The following is a 17,216-nucleotide window of genomic DNA, read 5'->3' as shown; positions in this document are numbered from 1 at the left end:
TAAGAACAAAATAAGTTGTCATGCTATTAAAACTTTTGCTTTATAAAATGATGAGAAACACATTTAGAAATATTGAATTTGCATGTGTGCAATTTTGCAAGATTTCTAAATGTGTTTCTCATCAAATATAATGTCCGTGTTCTATAAAGCATGCTCGATACAAAGTTTATATGCAATTGCACCAGACTACAGGTAAAGTACTTAAAATATGCAAAGTATAAGTTTTAGGCTGAGGCAGAAGTTGTTCTAAGCTCGTTACTGCATCTTTATACCAACTTGTTAATTATAAACAGTTTAACATTTAAAATTTTTGAAAAATTTTTACAGATGTTTTGCCAAACTAGCTTACATGTTCCATATAAATCTACAAACCCTGAAGAAGTTACTGTTCAACCTAAATTTTGAGAAGGCTGATAAGGCGTACATCAATATTTTTCTTTATATATATTAAATAGGATGAAAATTGGATATTAATCTAATGGAAAATTTAACAAAAAAAGTGATATTTGTTTTTTCACTGAACATTAAAACTTTACTGAGTATTAAAGCCAAAAAATTTAACCAAATAAAGAAGAATTATGGCAACTTTTGTAATAAAAATAACTTCATCAAAATTAGCTTTTACATTTAAAGAAGCAAGTTTTCAAAAAAATTATTAATATTACATCAAAATAAAACATGACGCATCTCTGTTTTTATATTAATAAAAAAAGAGGTATTCACAAAAATTTAAAAAAAGAACACTTGTTTTTATTGGTTATACCAAAAATTAGATAATGAAACTATTCATAAAATTTGTAAATATGGAGTACATTTTATTTAAGGTTTTTTTTCTAATTTTTTTAGAGGGAACATATTTTATTTTTCTTCTGGAGTATATAATTTAAGATATATTATTAGCATTATAAATATATAAAATTTATCAAAGTTTGCTGCTTTATTTAATATTATTTACAGTTGCTATTAAAGAATACACATTTTATATTAATTATAGAATACAACAACGAGTATTTTGTTCAGGTTAAAAGCTATATATCAACAAAACATGTATTGAGTTTTGAAATTGAAATAAACAAAAATATGAACTTGCATGTTTGCAATCTTTCTTGTTTCTACCTTTTTACACTTAGTTTTTCATAAAGGTGTGGTAAGTTGAGAGTTATTGCTTTTGGTAATCAGTTTACTTTATCAAAACACACTTGTGGACACCAGGTTATTGATTTTTTCTAATAGCTTATTATGCTACAATGCTTTGTGATCTTTTATTACTATACATTACCAAAGGATATCTAAATTCGCTCTTGCTTACAATTGCTTTTAATTCAAGAATGTTGCATATTATCTAGGCTAGCTATAACAAACATTAAGCAATATTCTCAAATTTTTTTATTGTTGTATATAATTTATATATGGAAGTAATAAGTGTAAAGTTCTAAAAAGAAATTAGGCTATTTTTTCAAAATACTTTTCTTGCTAAATAATTGGATAAATGGGAACTTAATTTGAAAAAAATTATACCAAGTTAATAATTGTCTATTGATATTAGTAAGTTAATTTAAACTGTTTTAAAAAATCTATCGTATGAGAATCACAGCATAGTCAAGTTTTACCATCTGTTGTGAGGGTTTGTATAAGTATTTGTACTATATTGCACAAAGTTGGATAGAAAAATCATAATTTTTTTTGCAATTATTATTTGGTTTTTTATGAAATTACTCAAATTCACTTTTATATATTCAATACGTTTTTTGACATTTGTTTTGATTTAAACATACGCGCAAAAGCCTCTCTTTCAAAATCAGCGAATCAGATTGCGCATATCTCTGCCTATTCTGAGGATTTCAATATATATATAGTATATATATTATATATATATATATAGTATAGGATTATATATATATAGTATAGGATTTCAAAATATGCATCCGGTTACCATGGAGACAGGTAGAGCTATTTTGGAAGTGGGTCCGATTCTTGAAATGATTATTTCAATATAATCAACATTTAGGCCAAATTTCATGCTTTTACCCCAAATAGTACAAAAACATATAAAGTTGTCACCAATTACTACACTATTAGAGATAAACTTTATTTAGAAACACTTTTATTAAGCGATAAACTTTATTCAGAAACATTTTTACTAAGAGATAAACTTTATTCAGAAATACACTTGATTATTTAAAGAAATTTGTTCGAAACTTGTTGAAATCTAGACTATTGGCAGCAAGTAAAAAAAAACTGTGTAAATTTCACATTCCTAGTTATTTCTGGTAATACAAGAAATTTTGATTTATTTCAGATTAAAGAGATGCACTTTATCCTTGGTTTGATTATTTAATTATTAAGTCTTAGTATTAGAATTAGCAATTTTTATGATCAGTTCTTGCAAATTTCATTTAGTTAAAAAAAAAACAAGCGCTTGCAAACAAAACTAGAGTAATCAAGAGCAAGAGTACTACAAAAAGCTAAATGATTGTAAAATTTAAGAGTGAATATTCAATTCAATATTAGTTAATGGTTAATAACCAACTCGATACTCGTTATGAGTGAATAACAAATTCAATATTAGCTATTTATTGCTCTGTAATAAGACCGTAAGGTCTTCTTGGGGCACGTTACAAAAAAAAAAAGAAAAGAATATTACGTCTTGTAATAACAGCACGTTATGTAATAATATTAGATTATTTATATAATAATGCTGAACTTAATAGTAGTAGTAGTAGTAGTAGTAGTAGTAGTAGTAGTAGTAGTAGTAGTAGTAGTAGTAGTAGTAGTAGTAGTAGTAGTAGTAGTAGTAGTAGTATTAGTAGTAGTAGTAGTAGTAGTAGTAGTAGTAGTAGTAGTAGTAGTAGTAGTAGTAGTAGTAGTAGTAGTAGTAGTAGTAGTAGTAGTAGTAGTAGTCGTGCCCTTTCGAGCCTTGACACAGTATTCTCGGCAGTCATTGCAACCGAGGTAATGGCAAGAAAGAGTTGCAGCAACTTTGTTTTATAAGAAAACGTGAACTTTCGTTCACGTTTTCTTATGTATGGAAATATCTAAAGTACGTAAACTTCAAATTATGTAATGTTAAAACATACTAAACTATATATTAAGCTTTATAGCTTTACTTTCACTTAAAAGCTACATTGCGTCAACGTCTCTTTAACTTTAATCTATAGCATTTATTTCCGTTGAAAAAAGTTATTATATAGTTTTAGAAGTTAGATTGACAATGTGCTAGCGTGGCCGAGTGAAAATAGCCACGGTTCGAGACCTACTACCGCCAACGATAAGGTTAAAAGTTTTTTAAAATACAATATACTTGTGAAGTTTTATAGAGATTATATACAAACATATGCAACGATATTATACACTTTAACGAACGAAAAGATTTTTAAAAAAGCTAAAAATTCTTAAAAAAAATCAAAAAACGGGGGGAAATTTGTTGCGTATGTGTCATGATTGAGATACCTATGTTATTTTATTTTTTCATTTCAAGTTTTGTTCCAACTAAGTTGAGTTCGTGCAAAGAAAATGAGAATACAACATGTTTATATATTGAATATAAAATCTATAGAACTATAAAGTTGTTTTGTTATAGCATTTTAAATGACAAAAATTAAAAAATAAGCAAGCTAATGATTTAAATCTGCCACGCGGCGATCTTAACTTTTCAAAACAATAAGGGGGTTTAAAATGTATGTTTTTGATAAGAAAATAATTGAAAATTTCAATTCTATATTTAAAATAAACCATTTTATTAAGATTATTATTTTTTAAAAATATTTAAAAGTTAAAACTTATTAATATTTAAATAGTAAGGAAATTTAGAGTTTTACTGCTATTTTACCATTTCCCCGTTAAGCATTCTAAACCGAGTGCGCAGCAACAACAGAATTTAGATAACCATCAAAATACTATACTCCATAATTTTAAGCTTAACTTTTAGATGAGGGAACGTCCATAAATTACGCAACGCTATATTTCAATAATGAACACAACAAAAAGATAAGAATTTTTCCTCACAGAGTCATAAGTTAAATAAGAAATCAAAATAGTTCATTAAGTTTAATGTTAAAATTAAAACCGCCACGTAAAAGAACTTAAGCTCTTCTTTTTTTAAAATAAATTTTTCGTTGCGTTATTTATTGACAATCTTTTCGCGTTTTATAGTCAATAGTTTTTAATGGTCTAAGATCAACTTAGTTCTGCTATTTGAATAGCGCTGCGTACAAACATCTCTAAGTGTAAACGTCTGTAGGATATGTTGAGTTTGCAGGCAGTATATAGAACAATCGTGTATAATAAATCTGTAAAAATGAGAAAACTTTTGAATTTTGTATTATACAATTATTACACTTTTTTGCTATAAAATTATTTTTTTGCTATAAATATTCCTATAATTATTATAGATATATACTATAATAAAAATTTTGCTATAAATATCGCCATAAATACAGCAAGATTGAAAAATATTCAAAATATATTAAGGAAGGTCTTAATCCCCCAAAACGACACTGATGCACTAAACCACCGAGCTATCAATTATATGCGTTTAGGAGAAAAACAAACGTAATTATAAATCTCGTAAGCTCTAATTATGTGGAAAAGGTGCTAATGTTAATTTTTTTGCTCTTAAAGCAATTTTTCAAAATGAATTATTTTACGTAAAAATAATGAAGTAAACAAATAATAGATATAGAAATAATCGATGAGGAACAGATAAGTATAAAAATGGTATATTTAGTAAAGAACCGTATTTTATGGCTCCGGAAAACTAGGATATACATATACAAAAAAAGTATAGAAAAGATTAGTGTGGAATAGACTTACAAAGATCCGTATTTTTACGGGTCAGATTAGCTAGTGTAACAATATTACGTTAACAACATTGTTAAGTAAATTAAAAAACATTCATTTAACTACACCACGATTTAAATAAAAAGATTTAAATTTATATAAAAATCTTACTTGATAGTTTCTACCGTTGACATTGAAGCACATTCCCTAGCGTTGGGGTACTTAGCACATAACAAAAACAGCGTGTCTCTGTTATAAAAAAGAATATATATTATTAATAACATTTAAAAGTTGTTTAAAAATATTATTTTCATAAATATTTTTTTTGTATCAAAAAAATTTAATTAAGTGTTTTTGTAGTAAAATATTCTGATTTTCTACAAAATTACATTTTTAAAGAACATAACTTTGTTACTACTAATAATGTTCCAAATACTTGCATATAAAAGCCCCTGTTGTGGCGTAGTGGTAGAGCGTTCGCTTCATATGTGAGAAGTTCTGAGGTTATTTTAATCAAACATACCAATATATTAGTGCAATCATTGTGAAAACTTTGAATATCAGCCTTTATTATTGTACTTTTTCGAATCGGCAAATCCTTGATTGATTCAATTTTGTGTAAGTAGGTTGTCTTTTTAATAATAAAGTCAACTTCTTTTAGTTAGACTGGTGTAGAAGAGTTATCAATAACTTCTTGCTTCATAAACAAGTTCAACATGATTTGTAACATCTTTGCAAGTCCATGTACATTAATGGAATCATAAGCTTGTTTGTTAATTAACTATAGTTCGAATATGCCGGCAAAAAAGCTAAGAAACTTTAAATTTTAAAAGAATAAGTTTGCTTTATTTAATATACATTTAAAAAACTTTTTGACTTGGTTGCTTTGAAGATGATAACATGTCTCATAACTCAACCAACTTAATTATATTTACACATTAAAATTGATTAGTTAACATAAATACCTGCTGTGTGACTTTTAACAGCTTTTATGCCCGTAATATTTTTATGCCATATATATTTGCAACGAGCTTTAGTTTTTGCATGAGTGTCAGAAACAACCTTATATTCATAATTAGGGTATTGTTAGCAATCTTTTTAAGAATAGGTTTTTTCTGAAGTCGTGTTTTATATTATTACATTTATACATTTATTAAACATATAGTTGTTACATATTAAAAAAGTAGTATCACTATTGTGAGCAACTTCCGATAATAATAAAGTTCCAAAATTTGGATATTGTAAAGTAACTTTAAACTGAATATAAACTAATATTCAGTTGGAAGTTATTTTGAAATATTCCCTGATTTTAAAGATTTTACAAAAACTTCTCAAACTTTTCCATGTACTTGCTCATTTTTTAAAGATATGAACCATGTAATTTAGCATGTCTGTTATATTTATACTTAATATTCAGCTGATATTATAATAAATATATTGATTTAACATAATTAGTAAGAATTAGCAAATTTTAGATTATATAATAAAACATCAGCATCATAAAAAATAGATGGTGAATAACTACGAAGTAAGGACAAAAGATTGTATCATCTTCAGATTAAAAGCAAAGAACAAGTTGTTTTTTTGGTCCCAAAAAAACGTTTCTTCAACGTTTAAAAGACGTCTTTTTATGACCAAATCCCGGCTGGAGAGACTGGAAATTTCCAGAACAAATCAGTGCACAGAACGAGAAATCGAATGTTTTCAAGATCTTTTTAACATCAATAATAGTAAAGAGAACCTCCAGCTTAGATTAATTTTTTATTCTAACAAAGCTTAAAAATCATATACTTCGCTCTGATTAGGCTGAATACTAGACACCATTTTTTCGATATATTCATTAACTTTTTGTATTTGTAGAACTGTTATTTAAGTTTGTACGATGTTATAGTAAACTGTTAAACGCCTAAATACCACATAACATGAGTGTGTGTGTGTGTGTGTGTGTGTGTGTGTGTGTGTGTATACATATATATATATATATATATATATATATATATATATATATATATATATATATATATATATATATATATATATATATATATATATATATATATATATATATATCAATCCTCGGAATTAGGAAATAAATTTTTTAGAGGTCGGCAACAGGTCAGCAAAAAATATTTGATTCAAAGGTCTTACCATAAATCATAAAAACGAAGTCGGCAACTTTTTGGCGACCTCAAACATTTTTAAAGAAGTTAGGTTGGCATTGCCCTAATTCTGAGGGTTGATATATATATATATATATATATATATATATATATATATATATATATATATATATATATATATATATATATATATATATATATATATATATATATATATATATATATATATATATATATATATATATATATATATATATATATATATATGTATGTATATATATTGTTAGGAATTAATTAAGAGACAATTAGTTTATTATTTTTGTTTATGCTCCTTCAGCAGCATTTAATATTTTCATAAGCACTTTCCGTTTATATTAAATTAAGTGACGTTAAAAATATTGGATGTATTTTTTGACATCAATGAAGGCATATCCATAACAGATGGAAACCTATTAGTAACTACAAAACCATGACATCACAAAAGACTAATCAAACATTAGCTATAACATTGATTGCTGCAATTTTTTTAAACAAAACATGAAAAAGTGATGAAAAACTCATGTGTCCCATTAAGTTTATCATAACACATTTTATTTGCAGGTTTTTTTTAGTTAGTTTTATTGTTTTAAGTTATTATTGATGAGCAATTAGGACAAACATCAAGCATCTCAATACAATTATAAAATTTAGAGTTCGATAAGTTCGTAGTTTATAATTTCACTTTCAATTTCATTAGATGTGAGAGAAGATTTTTTGTGAAAAAAAAACAAAGACTTGTTTTTGACCCTTGTTGAACTATTTCCACTTCCATCTTCAATTTTTTTTTTATTATAATGTCAATTCCCACTTTACATTTTTTAACTTTTTTATTATTTTTATTTTCTATCTTTTTTATACTTTTTTTTTTTTATACTGTTATTTAGGTGCCCCAAGAAGACCTAACGGTCTTGTCACAGAGCACAGCGGATGTGCATTTAACCAGAAAGTTCACGCCTCCTTCCTTACCGTGACGCGAAAATATGTCCAAGGCTCGTTTCGAAACTGGATCTCTTGCTTATAAAGCAAGCGCTCTAACCACTGCGCCACGGCCGCACACTATCTAATCAAGATTAATAAATATTTTACAGAAAAAAAAACATAAATAATAGTTTAAGTCATGTTTAAAATTTTAAAGATTCTGTGAATTTTATAGCTTGGTTTACACTATTTTAAGTTCCTGTTTATTTTAAGTTCCTGTTTATTTAGGAGTTCCTGTTTTTTCGTGCAAAAACAACGAATTAACATGGTTACTAAGAGCGTAGTTAAGACACAAACTTTTTACATATCTTGAAGGATAATCTGTTTTTAAAAAATTGTAAAAAAGAACAAAAAAAAAATCATTTTTGTGTAAGCACAAAACAGATTTCAAAATTGTTTAATTAAGCTTCTATTTTAAAAAGTATCTACACGCTGTAAAATACAAAATGTCAACAAAATCAAACAGTTTTAGCTATAAAAGCTTTATGGCAAGCTAATAATATTCTTAGCAAGCTACAATATTCATTATGGTAGCTTTATCATTTAAGACAAAATCATAATTATAAATCAATCGATTAACTCTCTGTTTAAATATATTCAACGCTCTACAATGGCTTACACAATTTTTTTTTTCTTAAGCCTTATAACATGGTTATAAATCACTTTTTGAAAAAAAATATATCTTTAAGCAACGTTAAAAAGTTTTTTTATTTTTTTATTATATGCAATAGTTAAACCTAAATAATTTCGAGTAGAGTAAATAATGTTCATTTTATTCAAAGTAAAGATACTTTTAAAATAGTAAAAATATATCGTTTAGAACGTTTCTTTTGACCCTTAAAAATGTTTTCAGACGAAAACTTGCAATATTTGCTGTAAAGTTCAATTGTACAAACACATCATTACCATTTTTAAAAAATCCATTCAATCTACTTTAAATAAATTGAAACAAAAAATTGGAGTTCTTTTGTTTATTTTTTCTTACCTTGGTTGATCAATGCATTTAACATCGGTAATTCCAGCTGATATAGCATCTGAAACTAATTCGTTCACTGTGCCTTTACCACATTTTTCTCTAAAAGAATTAAAAAATGAATTTAAAATGTTTCTAATCTTTAGTAAAATAACAATTTTTCAAAACTTAATTTAATAATTAAAATTGTTTATAAGGTTTAATTTAAACAACAGTTTTAATAAAGTTTAAATACGCATTTAGCATAACTTTATTAAAAATGCCCTATTTCATCATGTTTCTAAAAATTCAAGCTATGATTGAATTTTAAAATAGAAAAAAGGTACTTTTAAACAAGATAATGGTATAAAATATTAGACAACTTTTGGAGATCACTTTCATTAAAAATACAAATAATAGAATCATTTTTATTGATGTCTTCTTTAGATTGTTATTTAAAAGTTTTTAAAATGATTTTTCAGTGGGAACGCAACCTAAAATATAAGTCTATTGAATGCTCAAACGACGTTTAAAAAGTTCAAATAGTTCAAAATCATTTACATTTTTTTACGTCTCGTGCTAATAGGGTTATGTTGAAACAGTTTTTCTATAAACATTACTTTAGGTCTAGTACTGTTCATTTTGAAATGTAACAAAATAATAAAAACTCTCACCTTCCAAATAATTGGGAGGAGGAGATTTTTATTAATGAGAGGGTCGGGGTTTTGAAAAAAGTGAACAATAAAAAGCTTTCTTAACATTTTAAATGGCTGAAGGAAATGAAATTAATATTAAATTAAAAAAAAAAAAAAACTGTTATGAATTAAAGATGATGTAGCTCCTTGGATATGACAAAGTCTACCTTCACTAATCAAATGTAGTAAGTATAGGTTGAAAGTTTTTATACTTCAAAATATTTTATAACATAATGTTAAGGACTAATAAACAGACTGATCAGATGAACGAATCGTTTGGCGTACATCCCGACGAGAAAATCAATTTTTTATGAAAATGGAAGAAAAATGTCCCCCTCCCCTAAATTTTTCTAAACTCTTTGGAGAATGTTGTAATATTATAATATCTCTTAAAAAAATATTTAGGTGTTTACATATTAACATATTAAGTAAAGTTCGCATTCCAATAACTACAATTTGTGAATAGATTTGTAGGGTGTTAAAATAACTAATAAATGTAATATAATACACAAAGAATAATATACAAGACGTAATATAATATGAAAAGAATATATTACAACAAGAAAATTCTTATAAACTTATGGAGCAAGCTTTCACAAATTTTGAGATTTTTTTATTACTAATTTATAAGAATTAATATCATTTAAACTCCAACCGTTGAGTATTCTAATACTACTCTTCTCAGAAACTATCCATGATTCAATTTAGATTCAGAAGTTGAGAATCTATTCAGAGTTTTTAACATGTTCTAACAAACGGATTCGTAGCATTGATTAGCAAACACTCCTAATGGTATCATATTTTTGTTTAAGAAAACAACGTGATGGTATTTACGATATGGCTTTTTTACCCCAAATAAAGGTTGTGGTTGATATTCATTTTTACATAAGTTTCCATTTCAAAAAATCAAACTGAAAAGTTAAAAATAAATTAGCTAGTATGTCAATTACATAAAAAGTTTATAAAAAAGAAATGCTTTTATGTGTAAATCAACTATATATTCAATAATTCTTTTCCTTAAAATTTTTCTAACTCAAATTCGTCTTCATTTTTTCAACATACTTTACAATGGTATTTTTGTAACCTTCAAGAAGTTTAATCTCAAAGCACTTATTTACTAATAAAGGTTAATAAATTGCATTTTTATAAACTTTACAAAACTCAATCCCAAAGCACTTATTAACTAAAAAAAACTTTAAAGTTTGCATTATGTAATGATTTCATACAAGTTATATTAAGCAATAATTTTTGATTGGGAAGCAGAAGCTTCTGTATTTTGTTAGCATTTCTACCATCCAACCCAACTTCGTTATATTCATGCGAATTTATCTATTGACTATTAGCCTGAAGCCAATAACAAGTTCCTTACATAACATATTCATAATCACAATCTTTACCAGCATGTGAGGTTCTGGGCAAGGAATTATATCAAGTGCATTTTTATCTCCCATACGTAGACATGGATGTATAGCATTTTTGTATATTTGCAAAATACTTTTTTAAGATCTATTTTCAGAAAAGTTTCTAAACAGCGACATATTGAAAGTTCTCATTTCTCCCAGGTTAGAGTTTTCACTATCAAAATATAAACAATAAATATTTTCCTTCATTTCCTGACAATACTGCTAAAAATAATTGCCTGCAATTATGTGAAAATGGAACAAACATATTCAAATTTTTGTTGGTCAGATTTTATACTTGATAAAATATATATATTTCAAGAAAATAACGAAAGAACCTTTGCAATTTTCATGCAAAGTGAGTTTACAAAAACATGATTAAGTTTTGTTTTTTCAAAAATTTGGTTAAAAAACATATGTTTTTTTAATAATATATGCCAAATTTACGTTTAATATATATTAAATGTTACGTTTTTACATTTAAAATTTTGAATAACGATGCTTAGTTAGAGCACATTTTTATTTTAAATTTGTGTAACAAAATGAACTATGTCATTAAGTAATTCTTATTTGTCGCGTTGGTTTGGCAAGTTTCTAACTGAAACTATTTATACTCGAAAAATTTAGAAAATTATTGTTATTTTTTTTTTAATATTAATTAAAATTAATTATATTATTGTTTTTTATTTCTTTACGTATTCTTTTTTTAGTTGACATTTAAATATACATAAATAAATAAAAATAAAATTTGTATAAATATTTTTATTTAGACATGAAAAAAAAAAAAAAAAGGTGAACTTGCTATTCTCCTGATATAAAAAAATCAGTTAGAACTTTTTTTATTTTTGTTTTAGTAAAACAAATAGTTTGTAAATGCAATTAAATGGGGTCATCCATAAAGCACGTCATCCTATATTTGTCAATCCTCCTGTCACAAACGATCACATATAGCTGAAACCATCTCCCTCCTAAACTGTTATAGCGTTTTTACGTTAAAAATATTTTAAAAGATTTTAATGTAAATACTTTGCAGCATTTTAAAAATTCAACCTAATGAAAGTAAGGCAATACGCATAAACGTTAGAGGTGTAAAAAAAAACTTCGACAAAGATTTTCTAATTTAAACGACCCAAATATGTAATAATAAAGTTGTAATACTATAATAATTTTTTAAAGTTGCTCTTGGTCTTGAGGAAAAACATTTTTCGGTTTGATAATTTTTATAAATGTGATGAAAAATCACTCAGGAAGAGTCCCATCAGTTTTTTAAAATTTTCTTGGTTAATTATTTGTAATGAATGAGTTCATTTTTGCGATTCTTTTGTTACGAAATTCTTAATAATAGAAATAAAAAAAGGGTTTCTTGGGTTTTTTGTTTTACAATTTATGTTTTGAAACCTATTAATATGTCAATTTTTTCTAAAGTTTTAACATCTTATAAATAATTTCGTTATGATATTCTTTGAATTTTCTATCTACATATTATGATTGTCATGTAGTCATTAATATTTGATTGTTTCATTTTGATAATGATATCTAGCATTTAAAAATAAAACCCGAAAAGCCCTTAAAAACCCAAAAACCTCAAAAATCCACTTTCTGAAATAATAAAAAGTGGGTTTTTTCCAGCTCTGAAAAAATCTACAATTTATTACGTAACTCTTAATAATAGATATAAATAAAATCCACGATAATAATCGCTCAGTAACGTAAAGGCCGTTTTACACAAGACGAAATATTTGCGCGAAGCGAATTTTATCGCTATGACGAAACGCCGATTTGATTTCCTCTTACTTTCTTTGCGCTACTTTTTTTTCGTTGTCAGCAATAAAAATGGCAGCAATAAGTTTACGGTGATTTTCCAGGAAATAAAGTTGAAGTTTTTAAAATTTTTAGTTTAGATTATTTTAAGATAATTAATTATCTCTGAATTCATTTCTAAAATCTGTCTTTTAGTAAAGCAAACACAAAAGGTTCATTTTAAGATTCAAGCAAGTCGGTTAAACATATTTTGCATAGCAACCTAGCGACACACTTTATTTTCTTGTTTTGGACTGATTTTTGTATACTTGTATAATTGAATTTTAGTATGATGGTCAAGTCTGCTCTATACAGTAGATTGAAATAAAACAAACAAACTACATTTACTTTCAGTGTTATATAAGAGCTTTTACAGAGCACTTATTTATCTCTACAGTTGAACTAATGATAAAACTTTTTATGTATATTTAAATTTATCAATAAAGATATTTATAGATTTTAACTAATTCATTTTAGCTAGTAAAAAATAAATAAATGGAAATAAGAAGAATTGTATTAGAAAAGTTAAGAGAACATTCACTAGACACTAATTCCAAAAAGCAAGTGATAAAGCAAGTAAAATTAACGTTGCTATAAAAATCATGTTGTGATAAAAATCAAAAATTTTTCATTACTGTTATAAATATTGCTTTTCAATGCATCTATTTGCCATAAAATAATTTTTTAGATTTATATTTACAGAACTTGTATATAAGTTCTGTAAATATAAATCTAAAAAATTATTTTATGACAAAATAAAATAATTTTTTTATGACAAAATAAAATAATTTTTTAGATTTATATTTACAGAACTTGTATATAAGTTCTGTAAATAAAAATCTAAAAAATTATTTTATGATAAATAGATGCATTGAAAAGCAATATTTTTAATGTTTACACTGATAAAAGTTGTCTTTTAAAAAATACGAAGTATTTTTAAAAGACAACTTTTGTCCATTAAAAATACTTCGTATTTTTCACCAATTTTAATTTTTTTAATATTTCTTTTTATATTGTATAAATACTTGTTTATTACTTTATTTATGCATTTTATAAATAAATATAGCTATTCTAATAAATAAAACTACGAAAATAACTTTGACACAAAAAACTCAATTTTGTCCCACTGTGAGCCGGTCACCTCTAATAAATTTTTATATATTTTTTAAATTGTATTAGAAACTTTCACAAGATGTTGAGAATTCCATACCAATTTAAAAGATATATAAAAAGTAGCTAAAAGTTTAATTTACAGTTTAAATAGGCAAAAATTTGATGAAGTGTGTAACGTAAGTTAAAAATGGAATTGCCCATAAACAAATAATGCCTGTAGACATTTTATAGGTTGGAAACGTACAAAAATAAACGTCGTTTTAAACGATTAAAACGTTTAAATACTCGATGTAAACCTTTTCAAACTTTTTAAACTCAATTTAAACTTTTTTTAAATTATTAAACTTTTAAACATTTTATACTTTTAAACGTTTTAAAGATTAAATTTTTTTTTTAATGTAGTTTGTCAAAAACTACATTAAAAAAAAAATTTAATCTTTTTTCAATTAAAATTTTTTTCCCGCCATTTAAGAAGCGGAAGCCACTTCTCATGGCGGAAGGCGCACGCCAGAACATTTTGCTTCTAAAAATAATTTAGGAGATCACCGCCAATGGCTTCCGTCTTCCTTTACACGGTTTTCAATATTCAAGTTTTCTACTTGATTTATTGACTATATTTTACTATTATTGTTATGATCTGTAGAGGCTCTTTGAAAAGATTAGGTTGGTACTTTGCCATCCATACCTTCTTTGAACCCCTGTCTGTTTGTTATTTATACACTTGTAATTATATTTTATTTTTTGTGAAAGGGAGTAATAGTTTATATAAACAGCAAAATAAAAAAAATAAAAAAAAGGCAACGAGGCCTGCACTTTCTTGTTAAATGCTATCCAAATTATCTTAAAATGTAGATTTTTACGTACCGGTAGAAAAGACTTTAATCCTATTACACTAAATAGTTTAAAGTCATCAATAGATTGTGTTTAGAGAACTAAAATCATTATTATTACTCATTTTAAATCAGTTGTTTTGCATGTGCCTTACAGCGGTAATCGGTAACTCGAAATTTTTTGTTCTGTATATTCTTGTGTACATGAATCGGTGAATCGAATGAAAGGGTGGAAGTCCAATAATGTAAACTTTCGGGAAACTAAAAAAAACTGCATTTTCCCCGTAGTAAATTTTTGTTAATGGTTTAATAATTTTTTTTTGATGAGGATAATGTCACTTTCAAAAAAAAATTATTGAACCATTAACAAAAATTTACTTCGTTGAAAAATGCAGTTTTTTTTAGTTTCCCGAAAGTTTACATGATTGGAATTCCGCCCTATTAACATTCACCGATTCATTTATCTTGCACAACAAAAGTTGAGTTCCGAAAACCGTGTATTGGCATTTCAACAGAATGTTACCATGCTGCTGGTAGACATAATAAACTCTGTATTTAGTTATTATACTTAATTTTTTCACTTGCTTCTATCTAGGGATTGCACTTTTACTCATTTTGATGTAAAAACTCTAATTATATATATATATTAACTCATATAAAAATATATAATTTACTTACATATAAAAGTAATTCGTTTTTTTGTTGTTGCATAAATTACATGTAAAACATGTATAACATGTAAAACTTAATTACTTAAACTAAGTTTTTAAATGAGTAACTGTTACTTGAAAAAGTAAGTTACTTTTAAAAATAAAAGTTATTTGCATTTTTACTTTTACTTGTGAAAGTAACTTACTTTTAATGGTAAGCCGTGTAAAGTAATTTACTTTGAAAAGTAATTTTGGTTATAATTATGTAAAAAAATTACATCGAAATATAATATACTTTTTATATGTAAAAAAAGTTATTTATGAAATAAACTTACGTAAATATAAATCATAATATTTAAAATACAAAATATAATATTTGGTAAATAAGACACTTACTTTACAAAGTAAAGTAAAACTACTACATAACAACAAATTGCTTTTACGTGTAAAAGTAACTAATTAGAAAAAACAGCTTACATAAAAGTAATTTGAAAAAAATAATTATTTCCAATAACAAATAAAAGTAAATTTTGTATTTGAAATTTTATGTTCTATTATAATTAGGGGCAAATATAGTCAACTTGCGGAAATATCAGTAGTGTAGAGAAGAGCTTCCTGCCGCATGAGTGCTATCAGGGGCATTGATTAAATAATAAATGATTTTTTTTTTGTTGAGCAGAAATAGGTTAGTAATAAAGAAAAAAGAAAATACATTTGTAAACCTTAACTAAGTCACTGTTCGTTAGAGCGCGCTATTTCTCTAGTTTTTTTCTTTGTATTTGCAATCAAGTATTTTGTTATGATTATATGACGCAGTGTAACATTTTTGGTATCCACCAGGACATCAACTGCTAAAACACTTTTCAAAAAATTATAAGTCATTTAAACTATCTGATATAATTTATATGATTAAAGGAGTGTTTATCAGATATAATCTTTTATTGTGCTTTATCATATATAATCTACTTGGAAAAAGATGGTAAGGAAAGCTGTTCAATTTTGTAATATAGATTGTGTGCACCTTAATAACCTTCTTTTTATTGCGTTAGTGTCCAACCCGCATAAGGATGATTAGAAAAGTAAAACCTTATTCAATTAAATAGAGCTTTAGAAAAAACTTGTAACTTTTTTTTCAAACGTTAGTTTGATTTCACAAGTTGATTGAAGGCTATCAGTTGTCCCGGAATCATCTGATTGATTTTTCACTACCTTACAGACTAGCTAGGGCTCTGAAACTTCCTGCATTGGAGTAAATTTAATAAAAGTACATCTTAAAATTGTCTTCAGAGCCAACTGAAGAACTCCACTTTTTTGAATCTCTTTTTTTGTTTTGATTTTACTTTATCTTTCAGACTTTACTTTGTCTTGACAGCATTTGCGTAGTCACGATGAACATGCATGTTGAATTTATCTCCTAGGCAAGGAGGGATGTACCCTTTTTTTTTTCTTTAATATTATGTTTATCTTTGAAGTTAGGGTTTATAACTTTTTAAAAAGAAAGATTCTTTGCAAAAAAGCTTTGAAAAGGCATTTAAATGCTTTTTCAAAGCTTTTTTTCAAAAATTAATATTTGGTGTTTCTCTATATTTGACATTTGCCAACTATACTTCAAAACTTGCCAACTGAAATGCTAAATATACAAATGTGCTAACTCAAATGCATATATAAAAGCTTGGGGGGAAAAAAACCCCCTGCACCCTCCGTTTGGGATAGCTCTTGTCGGCCCTTTTCGTAACAACCACTCTAACAGAAATAAAATGTTTTATTTGATTTGTTTTGTTTATTATTAATAGCTATTAATGTCTGGAATGAACTAATTTCAATTAGTCTATTCCAGACAGCAATTATTTTAATTACTCA

At 25.9% G+C, this 17,216-nt stretch overlaps 1 protein-coding gene across 1 annotated transcript in view; it reads right to left on the bottom strand.

Moving 5' to 3' along the window:
- LOC100211840 (ADP-ribosyl cyclase/cyclic ADP-ribose hydrolase) overlaps window positions 1–17,216 on the bottom strand; it is a 44,677-nt gene that overhangs the window by 11,053 nt on the left and 16,408 nt on the right. The window contains exons 6-7 of the mRNA XM_065814106.1: window positions 8,902–8,991; window positions 4,951–5,028 (exon numbers count right to left, since the gene is read on the bottom strand). Of these exons, the coding sequence (XP_065670178.1) occupies window positions 4,951–5,028; window positions 8,902–8,991 (168 nt within the window). The remainder of the gene's footprint in view (window positions 1–4,950; window positions 5,029–8,901; window positions 8,992–17,216) is intronic.

Source organism: Hydra vulgaris, chromosome 12, assembly GCF_038396675.1.
Source record: "Hydra vulgaris chromosome 12, alternate assembly HydraT2T_AEP".
NCBI lineage: Eukaryota > Metazoa > Cnidaria > Hydrozoa > Anthoathecata > Hydridae > Hydra > Hydra vulgaris.
This window is presented reverse-complemented; position numbering and strand designations above follow the sequence as displayed.